General features: G+C 41.0%; 1 protein-coding gene across 1 annotated transcript; it reads left to right on the forward strand.

Moving 5' to 3' along the window:
• The first annotated feature begins 1,657 nt into the window (after positions 1-1,657).
• Positions 1,658-22,657, forward strand: LOC136883353 (cuticle protein 16.5). Its single transcript, XM_067155605.2, has 3 exons — positions 1,658-1,697; positions 12,751-13,142; positions 22,523-22,657. The coding sequence occupies exons 1-2, from the start codon at positions 1,686-1,688 to the stop codon at positions 13,099-13,101; spliced, it is 363 nt and encodes a 120-aa protein (XP_067011706.2). The 5' UTR covers positions 1,658-1,685; the 3' UTR covers positions 13,102-13,142; positions 22,523-22,657.
• Positions 22,658-23,361: the final 704 nt, after the last annotated feature.

The raw sequence follows: 23,361 nt of genomic DNA on the forward strand, positions 1-23,361 counted from the left end.
ATGTGCCCCCCCCCCCCCTGGAAAAGATCCTGCGGGCGCCCATGTGTGTGTATGTTGTGAATAGTACTTCTTCTATGTACATTGTACCGAAGAAGTACATAAACCCGATTGTAAAATTGTGAATTGTATATAATTAAATAATAATAATGGTTTTACATCCAACTAACTACTTTGACGGTTTTCAGAGAGTTGTCATGCGGGAGTTCTTTAACGTGCCAGTAAATCTACTGACAAGAGTGACGTATTTCAGCGCCTTCAAACATCACCGGCCTGAGCTAGGATCGAACCTGCTAGGTTAAGTTCAGAAGGCCAGCGCTCCTTTTCGCCAGTGATTTCTGAAGTACCGAGCTCGATAGCTGCAATCGCTTATACTCCGCAGGCCTTACTTCTAAATTGAAGTTTCGCAAAACAAATGAGCATCACCTTTCCTCTGTTGCCAGCGCGCTACGCCTGTGAGAACAGCTGATGCAATATGACCGCGGTAAACAGCCCTTTTAAATTGTAATACAGTACTCAGAAAAACGAATGAATATGTATTGAAAACAAATTCACAAAAACTACACTTACTAACAATGTCTGGCACTAAAAGAGAATATATAATTAACAATAAAAGAGAATGAGGAAATAACACGTCACTAACGGCTAATGGCTGGCACAGGAAGGAGGTTATGGCCTACAAAGGGAACACTCTACTGATCTCAGTCACTAGAACCCTCCAACAATATAAAAAACACACGAAATATTGAAGGACAATGCAAAAGATTGCGAACCGTACCGAATACCATAGACGCTGAGCGAGATAGGTTAACCACGTGGTGAATATAAATAATAGAGTTGGCAACTAGGTTTCGAGATCGTGCTCTGCCAATATAAATCGATATGAATGGCAGATTGGGATTGGTTGGATGTCTATGCTTCAGCGCATAACCACCAGACAGAGCCAAAATCTGCCAAAACGTCAATTTAGAAGTAGAGCCGTACGGAGTATAAGTGCGGCCAGTATTTAGTATTCGGGAGATAGTAGGTTCGAACCCCACTGTCGGCAGCACTGAAAAAGGTTTTCCGTGGTTTCCCATTTTCACACCAGGTAAATGCTGTGGCTGTACCTTAATTAAGGCCACGGCCGCTTCCTTCACACTCCTAGCCCTTTCCTGTCCCATCGTCGCCGTAAGACCTATCTGTGTCGGTGCGACGTAAAACAACTAGCAAAAAAAAAAAAAAAAAAAAAAAAAAAAAAAGATTTCTGAAGTGAAATATAGCTCTGATATCTAAAAGGTACGGTATACACACCGAGACCTTGCTGACCTGTTGTCCAGACCTTGAACAGTCTGAAGATATGGGAAGAAGTCAAGATTTAAGTTGACACAAGTGGCAATGATACTCCTGCACCTGGCATTGTGTTTCTCAGCGGGATACCGCAGTGGTCCAGCCAAGTCAAGAGATTGCTATCGATGAATTGCTACATCCGTGTGGAAACTCGTTGTTCCAATTGCCTCCCATATGTAAGAAATGTGGTGTTAAATCATACTGTCGCCGGTGACCGGTCAAGGCGGCGTGGTGGGTGTACCCAATAGGGTGGGCAGAGTGAGGGAGACTGGTATATAAGAGCCATCCAAGTCCCTTTCGAAGCACAGTTTCATCTTGTGAGAACCGCAAACGCAAGTTCATACCTCCACTTCTCCACCATGAAAGTTCTGGTGAGTAAGCACCTATTTGCTTTATCTGAACTTAAGTAGACTAGTTTCTATAATGTATTACTGAACCCTTATTCAAACCTTTGCCTTCTTTGCGTTTTTAGAACTTTGGTTCATTCTGATACACTCGTATATCTATACTCTTAAACTCAGCGGGGACCGAACCCGCCAACTTAATCTCAGAAGGCGAACGCTCTGCCGTCTGAACTACTCAGCTCGACCAGGATTAACAACATGGATATGTTTTTGGACTGGGATTCTATCTGGAATTAGTCCGACTCGTTGGCTGAATGGTCAGCGTACTGGCCTTCAGTTCAGAGGGTCCCGGGTTCGATTCCCAGCCGGGTCGGGGTTTTTAATCCCTTCTGTTGAGGATTGAGTATTTGTGTCCGTCCCAACACTCTCCTTTTCATATTCAGACAACATACCAAACTACCAACCACCACAGAAACACGCAATAGTGATTACATCCCTCCATATGGGGTTGGCGTCAGGAAGGTCATCCGGCCGTAAAACAGGGCCAAATCCACATGTGCGACGCAGTTCGCACCCGCGACCCAACTGATGTGGGAAAAGCAATAGGAAAAGAAGAAGAAGATTCTATCTTGAATTAGCATCGCCGATTTCCCGACACCATTGTAACCATGGCAACCAGTATTCATCTATGTCATTACCGTCATCTTATCACTGTGCACTTGATGATGATGATGATGATGATGATGCTTGTTGTTTAAAGGGGCCTAACATCTAAGGTCATCGACTCCACTGTGCACTTCTTCCTGTAACTAAGAAACTGAGAATATCTCGTGGTGGTGGTGATTATTGTTTTGAGAGGAAGTACAACTAGACAACCATCCTCTACATAGGCCCAGGGGCGAAGCATCAGGGGAGACAGGGTAGACAGCGTGTACCCTTAACATTTTGTGAAAGAAATATTGTCTAGTTAATTCAATTACTTTTTAGAACATTAAATTATTTCCAAATTCGTGACATTATTGTATTCGCCGCTTTAATTATTTTCGTCTCACTTCGGCAATGTTAAGGCTCGCGTTAGTTACACGAAGCACGTAGGCGAAAGTAGACGCTGTCCATTCTGTGTATTTTCCCCCTGATTTTCAAAGCTTTCAGATAGAGCAACACTAACGCTATCTGTAGGTGCTGACTGTGGAACTATGACTTTCCTATAGCGAGATGTCTCCGCCCAGTAGACATACTTACCAGCGTCTCTTCTTGCTCTCATTGGCTAGTATTTGGATCTCTTTTATAAAGGTGCTCTTATTGGCTACCATCTTAGACATGCTTTTAATGTTATTAATTTACTTTATTATAAGACACGTCTAAAAATAAATGAATAATATTTAAATACGAAGTATAGTAAACTTACACCTAATAAATGAATGACAGCATCAAAACCCTTCAAGTACGTGCATTTTCTTGCCCGCCAATATTAGTTGCGGTATTATAACCCCAACAACTATTGGCTTCCAGTCTTAATAAGGTACTCCAGAGTACGCATACGGAAAAAAATTGCTTAACTTGATGCTGTATATTCCGTTAAAGTCAGTTTCTAGTGAACGCGCCATGAGTGCATTCAAACGAATTAAAACGTTCCTATTTAAGGAATTGGATGACCAACCAGAGACTGTCTAAGTTGGGAACTCAAGCTATAGAGAAGAAATTTCTGTGGAATCTTAGCAAGACGCCTGACTCCAAGACGAGAGTAATAGATATATTTGCGGGAATGAAGGACAGGCGGATTTACAAGAACATTGTTTAAGGTGACTTGTACGAACTATTTATTTCTTATTTCTCTTATTAAATCTATATACCGGTAACAATGAAATATATTGCTATTTTTATTCTAAAAGTATGTTGTTATTTGACAACTCCTGCGGCCTATTTCGTCTATATTTAAAATGAAGCAAGTGCACGCAAGATTAACTTATAGGTTGTTATAGGGTTTGTCTTATTTTCAGAGTCATTAATATAATACTGAATACAGATGTATGCGTCGAAAACAAAATTCTATATAATAATATGACTTAAACAGTTTAAATAAAAGAAATCTTTGTCTACCCCCTTACTTAGTTCATGCTTCGCCACTGCATAGGCCTAACATTAACTAGAGAGGAAAAATGAAAGTGATCAGACACTTCGAAAAATGAAGGTATCGGCCAAAGAAAGGCAAGGGCGTCGAGTGCTCTAATACCGTCGGCGCGGAAAAGAACAAGAGTTGACCAAGGGAGGTTGGATAGGATAGAAGACGGACTGAGTGGTTCAGATGGTTGAGGTGCTTGCCTTCTGACCCCAACTTGGCAGGTTCGATCCTGGCTCAGTCTGGTGGTTTTTGAAGGTACTCGTGTCGATATATTTACTGGCACGTAAAAGAACTCCTGCGGGACTAAATTGCGGCACTTCATCGTCTCCGAAACCGTAAAAATAGTTAGTGGGACGTAAAGCAAATAACATTATTGTTGGTAGGATAGATGGAAGTGAGAAGCCTGACACAAGTAAGTGAAAGCAATGCCAGGGCTCAGCTGTCGGCCCCGTGGTCTCCAACCCACGCTCCCAAGTCAAGAGACGCTAGGGCCCCTTTAAGTCGCCTCTTATGACAGGCAGGAGATACAGTGGGTGTTATTCTACCGCCCCCACCCACAGGGGGTTGAGACAGTCTCGTATCAAGTGAACTATGTTCTGTTTCTCAGTCAAGAATTAAGATATTTGAACTGGCTGGAAAACGAACTCAGGGCCTTGGAGTAAGAGACAGGCACGTTACCTTTACAACACAGGGCTGGCTAATAATAATAATAATAATAATAATTAGAGTACCAAGCAATTGTCTGAGCGATTTGGGCCACGTAGCTATCAGCTTGCATTCGGGAGGTAGTGGATTTGAACCCCACCGTCGGCAGCCCTGAAGATGGTTTTCCGCAGTTTCCCATTTTCACGCCAGGAAAATGCTGGGACTGTACCTGAATTAAGGTCACGGTCGCTTCTTTCCCACTCCTTGTCCCTTCCTATCCTATCGTCGCCTTCTGTGTCGGTGCGACTTACAGTAAAGCTGATTGTTTGTCCAACCCTTGTCTCGTTTCTCTACGGGATCGGGTATGAGGTGAGATGAATCTGTCGTCGCGGGTTTTTATGACCGGATGCCCTTCCTGACGTCAACCTCATCAGAGGAGTTAATGAGATGAAATGAATGACGTGATATCTAATACTAGGAAGGGAGAGAGTGAAACCCGGTGCCTGCACATAGCCTACTCCTGTCGAATAGCACCAAGGGGTATGCTCAAGGTTTAACGTCTCTATCCGACGGACGAATCACCATGCTCTCACTCCACATGGGCACTGTGGAGATGTTTGGAATTGAATCCAGGCTTTTGGCACGCAATCTAGTGATTAGAAATTGTATACCACCACCTCTTCTACCATGCGACCAACGGGACTCGAACCGGCTAACCACGGTGTGTCAGACCTTTTAGACTTCAACGCCTTATCAATCATGGCCACCAGGCGCACTACAGTAAGCTATATATTTTACTTACGCGAATAACCCCCGCTTCCTTTTTTTTCTTTAAAAAAAGAGGCACGAAATTGGGGAGCGTGTTTTATTTGCGTCAAGGTTGGCAATACGCTCCTGCTCACCTAGTTTTCGATGTTGGGTTTGCAGTTATGCTTTGTGTAACCGCAGATCCTTCCTAAAATTCGGTGGCGGGGATTATTCGCGTAAATACGGTATATATTTACGATGCCTAGAATTTTCTCACAATTCGTGAGCCTTACCAATCTTTTGTTGATACTCTCCTTTTCCTTTCGATTTATCGGAACTCTTTATCTCCCCTGTAGCTGCCTCTGTGGATCAGCGGTAGAGTGTCGGCCTCCGGATCCCAAGATAGCGGGTTCAAACCCGGCAGAGGTAGTCGGATTTTTGAAGGGCGGAAAAAAGTCCATTCGACACTCCATGTCGTACGATGTCGGCATGTAAAAGATCTCTGGTGACACATTTGGTGTTTACCCGACAAAATTAATTAAATCTCAGCCATAGACGCCCTAGAGAGTTTCGGTTTACTCGGCCTGCCATCTAGTGGGGGCCTAGAGTAAAACGGAACGTCGAAATTGACGAGCAGACAGCCAGATGGCGTCAAATTGAAATGTCTGCACACGGTAGCTGAGGCCATACGATTATTATTATTATTATCTCCCCTGTTCGTGGAATGAAAGGATACATTATCTGTACCCCCTGCGTGTCGTAAGAGGCTACTAAGAGGGGAAGAGTCAAAGAATCTCTATTCGTTCTCTCGTCCTATAAGTCCAAAAAACATATCCATGTTGCGTAGACACCGCGTACAGACAAGTGCTATCATAGAGGATAATCCCTACCAAATTTCTTTGAACTGCTCTGAGCAACTTAATGTGTGTTTAAATATATGAGCCTCAAATCAATTTAATTTCTAAGATAATGGGAAAGAAAGAAGACAGACAGACCACGCGTCTCAATGGATATGCGGGCTGGAGCCCGGATCCTTTGAGCCATTTTAGCCCTTCGACCTTCCGGTCTTGAGTGCTGCTTTCGACTGATGTTAACTAGACTGCATTGATGTGGATGGTAAGAAAGAAGAACTCACCAAAACTTATCTATGAGTAAGAAAACTATCTATTAGAATGCGAGAAAGTGAAGAAAGACTGTTCTAATGTTCATTTCCCTCTAATTATTTGGTAGCCCTACGCTTCATATAGTAAATTAAGGGTTTTAATTACTTGCAAAGGCAAACATTTCGTTCACAGTTGAGTAAAGACTAACTGTGAAGCATTAGAACACTGTATGTACACTGCAGCAGAACGTGTATTGCCCTCTCTTGAGAAAGAATGAAGCCTAGAGCTTATAAAAAGTTTTAAAGAAGTCTGCTTTTACGTTAGTCTGCAGAAGAATTTAACTTTTCTGAGATGCTAAGTAGAAAACCTTTCCCCTTGAAGTATCTCGTTAGAACTTCACAGTCACAAGAGTTTTAATTCCAGATTTTAATAATGTAGGTTAAAGATTAGAGAAGTAAAGACTTAACAGCGGACCTTCAAGAAACATTAACAAGCAATACATCGGTAGAATGAGAAAATACTTGAGAGAATGTCTGTATTTTATTTAAAAAATATAACTTATCTTGTTAAAAACTCACGACGAGGATAAGCAGTTGAGCATCAAACTTGATGATGGGATTTAACGGAGGAGCTGTACAAGAAATATCGACAAATCCAATGTAGTGCTGAAGGGAAGCAGATGACACTGACAGCCATCAGGGGCTCACCGGAGCCATTATTCCAGCTGTCTTTGTAATCTATATTGTGCTACTGACACAAATAAATACATAAATAAAATCACAGAAGAGGATTTTATATTAATATGTGTGGGTTTTCGACCTTTTAGGCCCACCTCTTATTTTGTACTTTTTTCCTTGTACATTTATTCGACTGCGCTAGCTAATCACATGAAAACTCGCATATTCCTATAAACTAAAGTTAAACCGTTCACCGAGCATTTTTTTTTTTTGCTAGGGGCTTTACGTCGCACCGACACAGATAGGTCTTATGGCGACGATGGGATGGGAAAGGCCTAGGAGTTGGAAGGAAGCGGCCGTGGCCTTAATTAAGGTACAGCCCCAGCATTTGCCTGGTGTGAAAATGGGAAACCACGGAAAACCATCTTCAGGGCTGCTGATAGTGGGATTCGAACCTACTATCTCCCGGATGCAAGCTCACAGCCGCGCGCCTCTACGCGCACGGCCAACTCGCCCGGTACCGAGCATTTTGGCCGAGCGGTTAGGAGCGCGCAGATGTAAGCTTGCATTCGGGAGGTAGTGGGTTCGAACCCCACTGTCGGCAGCCCTGAAGATGGTTTTCCGTGGTTTCCCATTCTCACGCCAGATAAATGCTCGGGCTGTACCTTAATTAAGGCCACGACGACTTCCTTCCCACCATTAGCCCTTTCCTCTCCCATCGTCGCCATAAGACTTATCTGTGTTGTTGCGACGAAAAGGAAGTTGCAAAACTTTTCCAACGACGAAACTCAACTGTGCTAACCACGGTAAAACCAACAGACTGACTCAAGACTGAAACCAAAAATCAATTAACTCTTCCAACAAACAAATTTTCTCCTTCTCATCAAGTCGTCAGCCGGCCTCGCGGTGTAGGGATTGCGTGCCTGCCTCTTACCCGGAGGCCCCAGGTTCGATTCCCGGCTAGGACAGGGAATTTTACCTGGATCTGAGGGCTGGTTCGAGGTCTACTTAGCCTACGTGATGGCAATTTGAGGAGTTATCTGTCGGTGAGATAGCGGCCTTGATCTAGGGAACCAAGAATAACGGCCGAGAAGATTTGTCGTGCAAAGCACACGACACCTCGTAATTTTCAGGCCTTCGTGCTGAGCAGCAGTCGCTTGGTAGGCCAAGGCGCTTCGAGGCTGCTGGGCCATGGGGTTTGGTTTGGTCATCAAGTCGTCATTCAGCTTCCGATTAATGCACGTACGATCGATCATTTGCACCTAGTTGAGGAAGTTATGACGCAGAATCAAATATCCATACGATGTAGCCTAAACTATGTTGTGTAAAAATTTTAACAACTGAACGTTATAAATGGGGAATATTCGGGAACTATTTTTTGTTTAGTCGGGAAGCGAGAAACGATGTCACAAATCAGGTAAGTATATGGAAGTCTGGCCTACTCCTTTCATCATCATTTTCATTAGAGTCTTTTGGAGCAAAGGCCACACCCAGGTTCTTTTAACTTGGGCACTTCTCATTCAGAATGGTCCAAAAATTTGTCTCAGTATATCTGACTACTTGGATAATGAACGTTTTCTTATCCCTTGACCACCTCTCGGATACCCCATTGTCCGCTGCCCCTAAGATGGTTTTCCGTGGTTTACTATTTTCCCACCAGGCGAATGCTGGGGCTGTACTTTAAGTAATACCACGGTCGTTTCTTCCCCACTCCTAGCCCTTTCCTATCCCATCGTCGCCATATACCTATCTGTGTCGGTGTGACGTAAAGCAAATTGAAAAAGAATGATTGTGCATTAGTCGGGAAGACCATGCGTTGTCCCCATGGTTTAACATAATGTAACATAAAATGGATAGAAAATACCGTTTAAATCAGTTATAACGACCCTGAAGAGACCGCCAATCAGCCGTCGATGTAACCGACAGTCGCACAAACCGGTTTTTTTAATTACTAAAAATGTAATATCTGTAAGATTCAGAATTAAGTTAACTCTTCAAAAAAAACGTAAGTGAAATAAGTGCTGTATTTACAACAAAGTAATTACGGAGCTTTACTGCGAAGAATTTCATTGGTCGGGACATTATTTGTCGTTTGCTGCTTAGACCATCTAAGTAAAGATTCTTCAGTATCTTTGTACTCAGATGTTCTGACCCACCTGATTTTTAAAGAATTCTCTTCGAAATGAGACCGTATTTTCTCTCTCCCCTCCCTAATTGTATAAATTATTTGTTGTGAGACACCCAATTACTTCGCGATACTGACGTTTGTTTCCTCATTTTCTAATCGCCATATTGTGTGGGACTTTTTCAATATTAAACACTTTCCATTTCTCCTACGACATCTTCACAGCGATGCTTGTCTTGACTATTTAACAGACAGACTGATTTCATATCTACAATAATAATCGTTACATTGTTGTCAGTCCGCCTCTGTGGTGTAGTGGTTAGTGTGATTGGCTGCCACCCCCAGAGGCCCGGGTTCGATTCCCGTCTCTGCCACGAAATTTGAAAAGTGGTACGAGGGCTGGAACGGGGTCCACTCAGCCTCGGGAGGTCAACTGAGTAGAGGTGGGTTCGATTCCCACCTCAGCCATCCTGGAAATGGTTTTCCGTGGTTTTCCACTTCTCTTCCAGGCAAATGTCGGGATGGTCCCTAATTCAAGGCCACGGCCGCTTCCTTCCCTCTTCCTTGTCTATCCCTTCCAATCTTCACATCCCCCCGCAAGGCCCCTGTTCAGCATAGCAGGTGAGGCCGCCTGGGCGAGGTACTGGTCATCCTCCCCAGTTGTATCCCCCGACCCAGAGTCTGAAGCTCCAGGACACTGCCCTTGAGGCGGTAGATGTGGGGTCCCTCGCCGAGTCCGAGGGAAAAGCCGAACCTGGAGGATAACCAGATCAAAAAGACATTGTTGTCAGCAACCCCCAAATACGTCTATATATATTAAATAGGAGTTTTGTCTGTACATTGTCACTGCCCTCGTCATTGCTCAGAATTTAAAAAATGGTATTTCTGTATTGGTCGTGTTCACAGAAACAAGGAAATGCACTTTTTAATTTTCCGTAATTTCTGCCTGTTTGTCTGTTTAATGAAAATAGGTATGTAAAGTCGGGGGACGAGCCACTACAATCTAGGCTGTAAATCATGTTATTCACACTGAGTGAAATGGTAGTTTAGGGGAAGGCCTGAAATTTAATTCCCAGATATTTATACTATTAGTGGTCGGATCGATAAATACTACATAACTAAAGTTGTATAGAATTATATTTCCGATCATTTATATCATAAATGTTTACCATAACGGCTATGATAACAGAGATATTCATAAATTTGGGTTTTTGTTGCTAAGTCCATATCAGCAACGAGTCACGAGAAAATGAGTAAACAGATTTTAATGAAAATCGGTAGGCCTATGTATAGTCGGGGAATAAGGTACAACAGTCTACGCGGTAAATAATTTTATAAGACGCTCTAATATTCACAGAGTCGAAACAAAACTAAACGTGAAGGCCTACAACATAGAAAGCTCATAACTTTGATCAACAATAAAATTACATTAACTATTGTTTGTTGTGATGTGCTTTGTGTCTTCTGTTGCCACTCATCGCCGATAGATGGGATTACTGCTGCGTACCGAGTATAACAGCCTGCCTGAATATTGGCGGGGAGTAGATGGGGAGTTAGATCTCTTTCTTCTTTAGCATGCCATTCCTCTGGTTCATACATTTTCTGATACTACTGGTACGTAACACACTGGTTCTTGATAGCATTCCAGTTATTCAGTCTTTACTGTAGGGCGCTGACTGGAATGAGCAGTGTGCGCATTTAATGGAATAATGGCAGAGAAGTGTTCACGTCTGTCTGCGGCCAGGTCATTCCAGCAATGGAACTTTGGACTGTTAGATCAGCACCGTAGTTCGTTAAAAGTGAGAAAATGTGCGTTTATTTCATCTGATCGAATATTTTAAATGATAACATTGCTTTTAATCGCTACATTCCTACTGACGTCATTATAATGACCTATGTTAACTTCAGTTGGAAAAACTACAAAGACAGTCTTCCTGAGAATTCCGTGGCGAAGCACGGATACATCAGCTAGTTAGAAATAAAAATTAACACTGGACGTTTTAGCCGTTACATTTCTGTAAAAATGTGATTAAAACACGTCGTTTTATCCTATATGTCGTTATATCGTTTTAAATTAGGAACACTGTACAGTTAGAATGTAGTTCAGGAAATAACCACGAGTTATTGAGGTAAACCATTAGCCGGTATTGAACATGAATGTTAACGTTCCTGAAACTAAAAAAAGGTAGTGAACTCAATTTCATATTTAGTGCCGGGTAATGAAAATGATGCTTCAGCTAACTTTCAACTCAACGGAAAGGAAGAAAGACCATCAGAAGTACAAGATATTCCATTTAAGCGATCTAGGAAATTGGCCAGAAGTTATTTTTTTAAAAAATAGATAAAGGTTAGTTAATGAAGGTTCTATAGATATCTCTGCTAAGAAAGTGATATTTCTTACAGACAAAGAAACTATACGTTGGCTTAGCGTTGCTTTCACCGGCAAGGGGCCTGGAGCTAGATGCAGGTTTTGAAAGTAAAGTTTTTTAATATCCAGTACTGTGCATAGGTTTGGTTAGATGACCTGAAGTAAGCAAACAGGGGGCCCAAACTAATGCCTTGCAAAGAACCTAAGATTTTTCAAGTGGCCCTGCCTGTATGACAAGAAAAAGAGATCATATATGCAGTGTTGAAAATTACCAGTCCGCCTCAGTGGTGTAGTGGTTAGCGTGATTAGCTGCCACCCCCGGAGGTCCGGGTTCGATTCCCGGCTCTGCCACGAAATTTGAAAAGTGGTACGAGGGCTGGAACGGGGTCCACTCAGCCTCGGGAGGTCAACTGAGTAGAGGTGGGTTCGATTCCCACCTCAGCCATCCTGGAAGTGGTTTTCCGTGGTTTCCCACTTCTCCTCCAGGCAAATGCCGGGATGGTACCTAACTTCAGGCCACGGCCGCTTCCTTCCCTCTTCCTTGTCTATCCCTTCCAATCTTCCCCATCCCCCGCAAGGCCCCTGTTCAGCATAGCAGGTGAGGCCGCCTGGGCGAGGTACTGGTCATTCTCCCCAGTTGTATCCCCCGACCAAGAGTCTGAAGCTCCAGGACACTGCCCTTGAGGCGGTAGAGGTGGGATCCCTCGCTGAGTCCGAGGGAAAAACCGAACCTGGAGGGTAAACAGATGATGATGATGATGATGATGAAAATTACCATCTGGGCATCAATTTCACGTTGATTAAATTTGAAAGAAAGTTTTAAAAATTAGTTTGTGTTAATGTACGTATATAAACTACTTCGCTATCTGGCCACAAGCATCCATTTAGTGAGCTTGCATCCGGGAGATAGTGGGTTCGAACTCCACTGTCGGCAGCCCTGAAGATGGTTTTCCGTGGTTTCCCATTTTTACACCAGGCAAATTCTGGGGTTGTACCTTAATTAAGATCACGACCACTTCCTTCCCGCTCCTAGGCCTTTCCTATCCCATCGTCGCTATAAGCCTATCTGTGTCGGTGCGACGCAAAGCAAACCAAAAAAAAAACTAGCCATTTAATATCAGCTAACAGCTAGATTATACACCTTCACTTGGTTTCCTTTCTCATTGGATAATACTTAAGTTTGCGTCGTCATTGTAAATGCATACATCTCACTAATTGTATGCGTTTAATTTTTATGTTATTATGTTAAGGTTTAATTTTCATTGTGAATGGGGTCTTATTCTTTTATTGCAGGCTGTTTTTGTCTTGGCCCTGGCCGTATGTGCCTATGCCCAGAACCCCAAGGAAGAAGACCAGTCTGTAACTGAGGAGAAGAAGCAGGAGAAGCGTGGAGTATTGGGACTTGGCTACGCCGCACCTGCCGCTGTCACTTACGCTGCCCCCGCCATTAGCTACGCCGCCCCCGCTATTAGCTATGCTGCCCCTGCTGCTATCGCCCATCCTGCTGCCGTGAGCTATGCTGCCCCAGCTGCTGTGAGCTATGCCGCCCCTGCTGCTGTAAGCTACGCCGCCCCAGCCTACAGCTATGCCGCTCCCGCCATAGCTCGACTTGGGTATGCTGCCCCTGCTATTGCTCTGCACTGAGAACAGATGAAGACGGATGGTGTTAGCAGGATATCAGAAAGGTACGTAGAAACTATCATTAATTGAAGAGCCCATTTCCAAAGCAGTTTATCTCAAAAAGATATAAACTACTAAATAATAATCCTTGTTGCTGCAACCACAGATTTCTGTCTTGAACATTTATTTTTTGCTCTGTACAAGAACAGCATGTCATTCCAGAAGTTGAGTTTTTAAAATAATACTGTCTTCGTTCCAACTATTTTTAAGGTTGAAAACATTTCTTAGCCGACATATTCAGGTCCCCATACTACAAAAAACGTAAAAGTAAGCAATTTCCTCAATTGTGCCGAAAGTTGAAGGGATAAAGGATCCGGAAATTTTTCAATTGTGAATCTTGAATAGCTCTATCAAAATAAAAATAAAAAATACATTTCGAAAACCACTTCCAGCCTAAATGCAGTTTCGGATAAATAGCCTAAAATCGCTTGTTTATTTTCTTTCTACTTGACTCAAATCCTGGCCAAATTAACTTATTTACATAATTCTTTCTGTAATGTGTTCCTTGGTTCAGTACCCTCAATTGTTTTATGATCTTTGAAAAATGTACGCACCGAATGTAGTTAGATATAAGGGCTTAAGTGAAACTCTGCATTGACTCATATTAGCGATCGTAGTGGTAGAAAAAGGCAAACTGCTAATTTAATCAACCGGACAATGCTGATTAAGAAAAGGATTGTAACTTTTAGGAATGAGTAAATAATATATTCTCAAACTTTTATATATTTTATCTACCTAAAATTTGTAGCTCATATCCCTAGGATGTTCTCGACATTCAGTTGCTTGCCTGAAAGGCTAGAACTGTGGATGTTTCCTTCAAAGATGTTGCAAAGGACGTCACTGTGTCTCTGTCTGAAAACGTATCCCATGTTTCGTTCTCGTGGATACGTGATTCATCTTAAAGTGTAGTTTCTAATTTTAAGGACGGTTCTTTACTGGGAAGTATGATATTAAAACTCTTGTTGAGGGGTATTTTTTCATTTCACAGATATAAAAATATCGTCACTGACTTTTCTGTAGAGCCTTTTATGCTCAACAATTCTTTCACAAATAGTCCGGCTCGTTGGCTGAATGGCTAGCGTTGAGGCCTCCGTTTTAGGGGATTTTAATCGCGTCTGATTAATTCTTCTGGCTCGGGGACAGGGTATTTGTGTTTTCCTCAACACTTTCCTCTTCATTTTCAGACAACACACCACGCTACCAACCATCTCAGACGTACGAAATAGTGATTACATCCCTCCTTGCAGAGTTGGCGTCAGGAAGGGCATCCGGTCGTAAAACAGGACTGAACCCATCCATGTAACACAATTCGTACCCACGGCCCTACAAATGCGGGAAAAGCGATAGAAGAAGATGAAAAAGATAAAGAAAAGGCGTACTACATAGCTTGAATACTTAATACTTGAATTTGTGATTAGTATAAAAACCTTCCAGCCTTAATAGTAGTTAGCGATGTCCCATACTTTTTCGTATATGTAGATACGAGTAGAATTATGAACCCAGCCAAACTTACTCGACTGCTACTGTAAGGCCCGGTTGTATAAAACTTTTGATCTGAGTTTAAAGAGGAAAAATGGCTGCCAGTCAAGTTGAACTTCGATTTTCCGTTGTATAAACGCTAACCTAAGATCATCTCGTCTTGATCTAAGTTCAGATTTGACTGCCGAATATTCGTCGGTTAATCTCCTTGAACTTAGATCATTATCATTCATATTAAACATTGAACTAGACCTGAAGACTTGAGAAGTGTTTCCTTGTATCGTATATGCGTAAGAATACCGTACCTTAAAAATATCGAGGTGCGTTATAAATATATTGAATGCTAGTAGTTAAATAATATTGCTAAAGATCGCTCGATTTTTTCAGAAGTGAGGTTATGTGAATATCATATAAACAATAGCCTACTGCTATACCAACATGTTGTTACTTAAGTTTCTATTATGTTTCCAGTTTACAAAACAAAGCATATATATATTTTCTTTAGCAGAGATGTCAGATTATTCCGATTTTCGTCTGATGAAGAAGAGTTGATTTTACAACGAGCTCCTCGCGTCTTTCGGCACAGACGGAATCCGATTATTGAATTGTGTGAAATGTTCAAAATAAGATTTCGTTTATCGAAAGATGTTGTGGAACGACTGGAACTAAAGTTAAGGGACACACTACAAAAACCTAGTCAAATAAATTATCCCCTGTCACCCATGTGTATGTTCCTAACAACTCTTAGGTTTTATGCTACAGTAAGTTTTCAAATGGTTGTTGGAGAGCTCTTTAACATTGACAAGTCAACGGCTTTCTCTTTCAACTTTGATGTCACCATATAGGTTCTTTTATTTTCTATTATATGTTTGTACCTTGATAGTACAATATCCACCAGATCGCCCTTTTCTTTCTGTGTGAAGTTCCTTCCATGTTTACTTCGCGAGATTACAATATTATCTTCTTCTCCTTCTTCGACAGTCCTTAGCCTACAAGGAATACAAAGCCTGCTCATTCGCAGTGCTCTCTTCAGAAACAGTGTCCGCCTGGCAGTGCGCGCCTTGACCACTGCAGCGCTAGTATAGGCTCCGTGCGCTGCTGGGAAAAATGCACCGCTGCGCTGCGAGTGGCGAACATTGTAAGTTAATGCGATCACCGCGCACATATCTCTGTCGTTTCACAGCGTGTTGCTATGGCCGACTAAATAATAACAGTGGGATTTCAGAGTGTTTTATGCAACAACAATCGGCCAAATTATTCCAAACTTCAAGAAAGTGGTCATGTATTCAATTTACAAGAAAAAACTGTTCGCAGGAAATAGCAACAGAGAGAATAACTGCAAATATAATAAGAGAAAAACGTTGGTTCACTAGAGAGACTACCATTTCACGATAGAGTCAACATAGTAATTTATGTATTATTTGTGGTGATAACGAGATTGATTTTCATGTACACATTAAAGAATGCTGTCTTCAGAAAAATATATTTGGTCTATCTCTAATACGATATCATGTTAGCGTAGGTTAATGTTGCGAGTGAGGCCTTGGTAAAATAATAAAAATATATGCATGAAATGTAAGCATATTTCTGCTGTTATTTATACAGTTTACTCAGAATATGTCACCTCGTGTACCGATCAACCCTGTGAATTGTCTGGGCCTCGTATCTAAAAAGCGCGGAAAGAGAAATACAACAAGGAGAAGAGCTTATAGAGGAACTTTTTCCGATAAAAAGGCACAGGTTTGATGTTGGACCAGTTGAAAATATCAGAATATCTTAACGTTGCCAATAAATTGTTGTGTCTGTATTTACAATACGATCGCGACCACCTCTGTAATATAATGGTTAGCACTGCTAGTTTCCTTCGTCGGGGGCCCCGGCTTGATTCCCGATACAGACAGAAATTTAAGATTGACATGAGGGTACATGCAGCTCATGTTCATTAGGGGTTGCTTCAAAAGAGTTGCACCACCTCGGGGCGAGAACAGAACTTTACGTATGTAAAATGCGGTATTTCTGTGAGCTATTGATATTGTGTGATGGAGGTCAATTTCTATAATTACAGTATATTTGCCCACTGCCATTTTAAATCCATTTGGTGAGGTTGTGACAAAATACTCTAAAATTTCACATTGTGGACTGTAGCACGGTATGTTATTATTATTATTATTATTATTATTATTTATTTATTTATTTATTTATTTATTTATTTATTTATTTTGCACACTTTCGTGATAATAATATTCAAGCAATTGTACAGATTTTAGGAAATCAGAGCAGAATAAACCTTAATGTAAACCACAGTTTTACGTAGAATTTGAACCCATAAATTTCCGTACAATTCCAGTCGTGGCAATGACCATCGTCTTCTGCATGGTCTTGTAGATGTTGGTGTTGACATCCAACTTCTTCAATAATTTGTTTGTAATTGTTAACCTTTGCATTATGTTAAGAGTAACTGTGTATTAAATACTGTAAATGTAAATCACTTCCTGCGATTTACTGCTTTTCAAATTCATTTCGTGAGGTCGTGAATGAAAGCTCTGTATTACTGCATCTATTAATGCAGCCAGGAACAAGCACATCATTCTGTCGGAACGTTGTGACATTAAAAAATTATCATCTGAAGACAGCACTGTAAAATAATTGAATAAATGCATGTAAACGTCACACACATTCCAGCTTCATATGGCGAGCTGTTAATGAAGACGACTCTAAGTAGTTCTCGTAGTATCCACCCGCAGCAGCACAGTGCTGTACGCACGGAGCCTATACCACCTCACATCAGCACTCACTAGCATTGCTAACGGCAGTTAAAACCAGCACAAACTTATCTCTACACTATACTTCCTGTGTATTATATACATTACTTAGCAGAAAATAATAAATGTTCACCTTTTACCCCTAGGAGTTCAATTCAGCTGTGTATTTTCATTTCAGATGGCACACATAACTGTCGAAATTTATGTCTAGCATTTAAAAGGATATAAGGTCTGCACTAGATATTTTTACTACCGCACCGTAGATTTTCAGTGAAAAGGAACGACTTTAACTATTTTCCTTGATATTTTCTTCTCATAAATTGTTTTTCTTCTCGAGAAGTATTCTCGGCGATACTCATCTACCATGCCATTCGCGTAGTTAGTGACAGAGGGATGCAGAAACTTCTGCAGTATTATTCTGCTTTGTTCCTCAGGATGATCACTTATCCCACACTGTAGAATAGGACTTTTAGCAACACGTGGCAACAGTATTTCGGTTAATGTTTGTGCTATTTTTGGACTGCCAAGCGTTACCGATAACATTTCGTCCCTTACTTGCCCTAGTTTCATCAGCAGTGAAACAAAACTTGGCTCTGGATAGCTGAGACGTGAGACCACCTCTGTCTTTGATTTTTATTAATGACGTTAGTGGAGATGGACTCTGGATACTACTAATTTTTTCAACACAATCTTCACATGGCATTTGGTCTTTGACAACTCTTACAAAATACCCTCCAATATATGCCATTGCAGCACTCGACGGAACGGTCACTAGGGTTCCATAACTTATCCTTGGTACCACTTACACAACAGAATAAGGAAATTATTATCATCAGAACAGGAGCAATAATAATAAGTAACTTAATTTTTGCCGTCACATGGTCTGTGTATTTACTGTACCATACCTTGTCTGCTTAGGCCTATTGCTTTAATCCATAATTCCCTAGTTGGCTCTTAGCAAGGGAATTCATGGAAACTAGTTCCAAGAACTTTATTTCTAGAGCCTTGTTCACAAAACGGAACGCAGCAGTACACCAGTGTAATATGATTGACGTATTTTAACAATACCTTGATTCCCATTTGGTTAGTGTGTGAATTAAGCCGAAAGTGTCAGGTTCCAATTCATCCTCAATTTACAAGAGTTTACCCATTTCACATCGGATGGTAAAATTATATTCTGTGACGTTTGCAGCAAGTGGTGAGTGAAACTTGTTTTATATTTCCCCATAACGAATTATTATCAATTTAGCAAAATCAACACGGTGTTTTAAATAATGCATATTAAGATACGTAAAACTGCAGCTGTCTAAAAATACTGTAGAGCCTATTTGAGAGTCTGTTTTAGGCAGCTAAAATAACATTTTAGTACCTAAAAATCCGGGATCTAGTAATCACTATATCAAGAAACACAAACACCAGTCCCCGAGCCAGAAGAATTAATTAGACGTGATTATAATCACCCATCCGGCCGGCAATCGAATCCGGGACCTTCTGAACCGAAGGCCTCAACGCTGACCATTCAGCCAAGGATTGGGACAAAACAAAATCATTATTGAGTTTCATTATTTCTATCAGTATTAACATTCAACTTTCGTAGTAAACGTCACCAGTAAGCATACAACGTGTAGAAATACCGCCAACCGAGGTGTTCATGTGAGGTTGAATTGCAGCGCCTCTAGCGGCAAATATAGCATCCACAGGGCGGACAGCTATGAGTGGCTATTGGGCAGGCTTTGTATTCCTTGTAGGCTAAGGACAGTCACGGCAATTTCGTATTTCATTTGTTGACAGTCACGGCCAGGTCAATCCCACTATTTAAGTATTATCCAATGGGCCGAGCTATTTCGTATTTCATTTGTGTTGCGGTGTTGCCACGTCCAATTTTTTGAACTCCGGTTACATTTGAACTACACATGTGTAAACCGAGTTCAGTTTTATACAACGCGACGATGTCGTAATCTCAGTTCATTTTCAGAACTAAGTTCTTAATTGATCTCCAGTCAGATGTCTTTATACAACCGGGCCTAAGTGTTCATATCGATTTGTGTTGAGTTGGTTCACTTACGTGTCAGACATTGAGTGATGATATCATTCCTAGACAGGTTTGATTGAAACTAAATCCATGGCTTCTCTTATGTCAACTATGACATAATAATACAGCGGTGTAGTTGTTACGAGGTGTTTGGCTCCTTATCTTGTAAGCCGAGCCACCCTCTGTGGGTGGATAAAGTAGAGCTGTTCGGTAGGTAGGATGCATGTGTGGTCTGAAACAAGTTCAACTGGTTGTGTGACACTCATACTGTAACAAAGGGATTAAGAATGTCCCACATGAAGTGTAGACCTGTTCGTTAGGTTACGAAATACTACAAAAAAGAACATTGTAGACTCAACACGAGAGTGAAACAGCTGAGCAAATCGAATCAGCTGACTTGAGAGTTATTGTTTTCATGTGATGGTGTAAAAATCGAGCATTGTTCTTTCAGTTCTCTTCTTGTTCATGTCGACTGGACCAATCTATTCGAGATTCTGAAGGTGATCGGGATCATATACCGCCGAGAACGAAAAATTATCTACAATTTGTATAAAAATCAGTCTGCAGTCATCAGAATCGAGGGCTTTGAAAACGAAGCAGCAATCCAGAAAGGAGTGAGGCAAGGTTGCAGTTTGTCCCCCCTCTTTTCCAACGTTTATATAGAACAGACAGTAAAGGCAATCAAAAATGAATTGGGGAAAGGAATCAAAATCCAATGAGTTGAAATCCAAACTCTGAGATTTGCTGATGATATTGTTATTTTATCTGAGATTGCAGAAGATCTGGAGAAACTGATGAATGGTATGGGCAGAGTCTTGGGGAAAGAGTACAAGATGAAGATAAATAAGTTAAAAACAGAAGTAGTGGAGTGCAGTCGAACGAAGTCAGGTGAAGCAGGAAATATTATATTAAGAAATGACGTCTTAAAAGAAGTAGATGAATAATGTTACTTGGGTAGTAAAATAACTTACGATGGCAGAAGTCAGGAGGACATAAAATGTTGACTAGCACAAGTAAAGAAGGCCCTTCTTAAGAAAAGAAATTTGTTCACCTCGAACATTGATATTAGAATTGGATATTGGAATTAGAAAGACGTCTGGAGCCTGTCATTTATAGAAGTGAAACATAGACGATAACGAGCTCAAAAACGGAAGAGAATATAATATTTTGTAACGTGATGTTACAGAAGAATGCTGAAGGTGAGATAGATAGATCGAATCACGAATGAAGAGATACAGAATCAAATTGGTGAGAGGAGATCGATTTGGCTAAATTTGACGAGACTAAGGAATAGAATGATAGGGCACATCTTAAGACACCCAGGACTTGTTCAGTTGTTTTTTGAAGTAAGTGCAGGCGGTAAGGACGGTAGGGGTAGTCCAAGGTATGAATATGACAAGCAGATTAGAGCAGATGTAGGATGCAGCAGATACGTAGAAATGAAAAGGTTAGCACATGCTAGGGAGACATGGCGAGCTGCATCAAACCAGTCTGTGGACTGATGACTTAAACACTTATTAACCGAAGACACCACAAGGCTAAGCAGGCAATCGCTGGCCGCGCTACTGCATGAAACGCGTGTTTGGAATTTACCGCCGCTTTTCAAGTACTGTACATCTCCCTATGGATGTGGGTGGTAGAAAACATCCACGACATCCCCTGCTTGCGTAAGAGGCGACTAAAAGGTGCCCCAGAGGGACTCTTACCTTGGGAGCGTGGTTCAGCTTCACGGTTCCCCTTAGCTGAGTCCTGGCATTAGTCCCTCTTACTTGTGTACGCCCTTCGTGGCCCTTGTCTTTCTGTGCCCGATCCTTTCATTTTTAAAAGTGTCGGATCCCTTCCATATTTTCCCTCTGATTAATGTTAACAGAGGATGGTTACCTAGTTGTACCTCCTCTTAAAACAGTAATCACCACCACCATTTACCAAGTACACATTGTTGGAACTGCCTTAATATAATTTTACTGTTGTGTTATGAAGTCAAGACTTGTCAGTGTTGCCTTATCAGATGATGTTCTTATTTATCAACACTTTAAACAATCTACCCTTTAAAACGAAATGTGTCATGTATTATAAATCAGTGTAAGCCAAATATCACTCATCCTACCTTAAGGTAACTAATCTTTCTTCTAGTGATATTGCCTTCCTCACATATATATCTTGATAGGTAGGTAATATACGGTTATACTATGTGTAACATTTCGTTACATTAATTCTCGCTCATTCTAAAAAAAAAAAAAAAAAAAAAAAAAAAAAAAAAAAGAAACAATTTAAGACATGAACCAAATCTTCGTATAGTTTATGAAACTGTCCTCTTAACAACTGTGTACAGTATGTTTCTGATTATTAATTATGAATTAACCATTTTTGTACGTTTCTGATTATTAATTATGAATCGATATTGATGAATTGAACTTATTCATTTAAGACGAACACAAACACCCAGCCCCCGAGCCGGAGAAATTACCTAGACCGATTTAAAATCCCGACCCGGCCGGGAATCGGCCCCGCGACCCCAGTGGCCAAAGGCCAACACGCTAACCAATTAGCCATGGAGCCGGACTTCTTGAATGTTTTCGGTAGACTGTGAAAATATGTAGCGACTTCCTTTCTGCTCCTGCGAACACTCAAATTCCAAGAGCTGTAAACTGGCCGGTGCGTTTAAATGCCCACGCTGATGGAAACAGTCCATGCGTGTTGGCCTTATTCTGCCACTCGTCTGCTAGAGAATCGTTAAAAAAAATGAAACGATCATAAATATGTGTCTTCCGGTCAGGGCCATCCACCAACGGCTGCTCAATTCTGATGACCACCTGACCACCAGTTATAAGACATAGCCTGCACGGTTGCTAGGTAACATTGTCTGGCCTTCCATGCATACCTTACATCACAGCCTGCACGGTTGTTAGCGTTACACTTCTGTCACACATTTTGTGACGCTAACTTTCGTAATATAAATTTTCAGATTACTTCCAGGTATGACATACTTATGTAAACAAAAAAAGAAAAAACAATGCAATTTTGTTTGAAAATGTGTTGTTATAAAATATTGTTATCGAAATGAAAACGTTTTGGATCATATTTCCTCAATATATCTATTTGTCTTTTACAGGTTCCTTTCCGTATGGTCGTGAAGACTGTGCTGGATCACAGAAATGAAGAGTTACACCGGCTATATTTTCAAGTTCTAACTTAATATTTAATTTAGCTAAAACTCTACTCTACTTCTTATATCCTTCGTTTGCGCATTTTCCTCCTCTTGAAAGGAAATAAACCTATTTTCTTCAAAAATATGTGTGTATACTTTGTAATAAACTGCATTTCTGCTCCTTGGAACTTCCTGTTGTTCCTTCTGCTGTTAATTTCAGGGAGTCATGCATGGGAAAGAACATGCCAAAGCCAGAGTTATATTCAACAACCTCGGACAAAATAAAATAGCAAAAAAAACGCGAGGAAAATCAAACATATTTTACAGATCAAAAACAATAGGGAAACGTAATGTAATGATAGGAACTTCAAAAATTGGTCTAGTGAAGATATTTCGTTATCTTGAAAATGTAATCACGGAAGATAACGGAAGTCAGGTGAAGTCACGAAAAGGAAGACACTTGCAAATGTTATTTTATTTTTCTTATAATTGTTAGATTCTAAGGTCTGTCGAAACTAATTTATGAATAAATTTAGAACTGCGTATCTGAAAAGGAAACAACTAAACTAAAAATAGAATGATATGTTTCGTTCTGGAAAGAACATCATCAGCTCCTATCAAACGACACTCAAAAGTACTTAGGAATATGAAGAAAAGTGAGGAGTTCATTAAGATAAGTTCCAAATTTCAAGTATTTAAGGATTTAAACAGAATTTAAATATAAACTAGAGAACTCGCGCTTCTGTGATGTTCAAATGCGCATGGGGCGCGTTAGGCTGGGAGGAAGATGACTGTTAGTACAT

Source organism: Anabrus simplex, chromosome 11 (assembly GCF_040414725.1).
Source record: "Anabrus simplex isolate iqAnaSimp1 chromosome 11, ASM4041472v1, whole genome shotgun sequence".
NCBI classification, from domain to species: domain Eukaryota; kingdom Metazoa; phylum Arthropoda; class Insecta; order Orthoptera; family Tettigoniidae; genus Anabrus; species Anabrus simplex.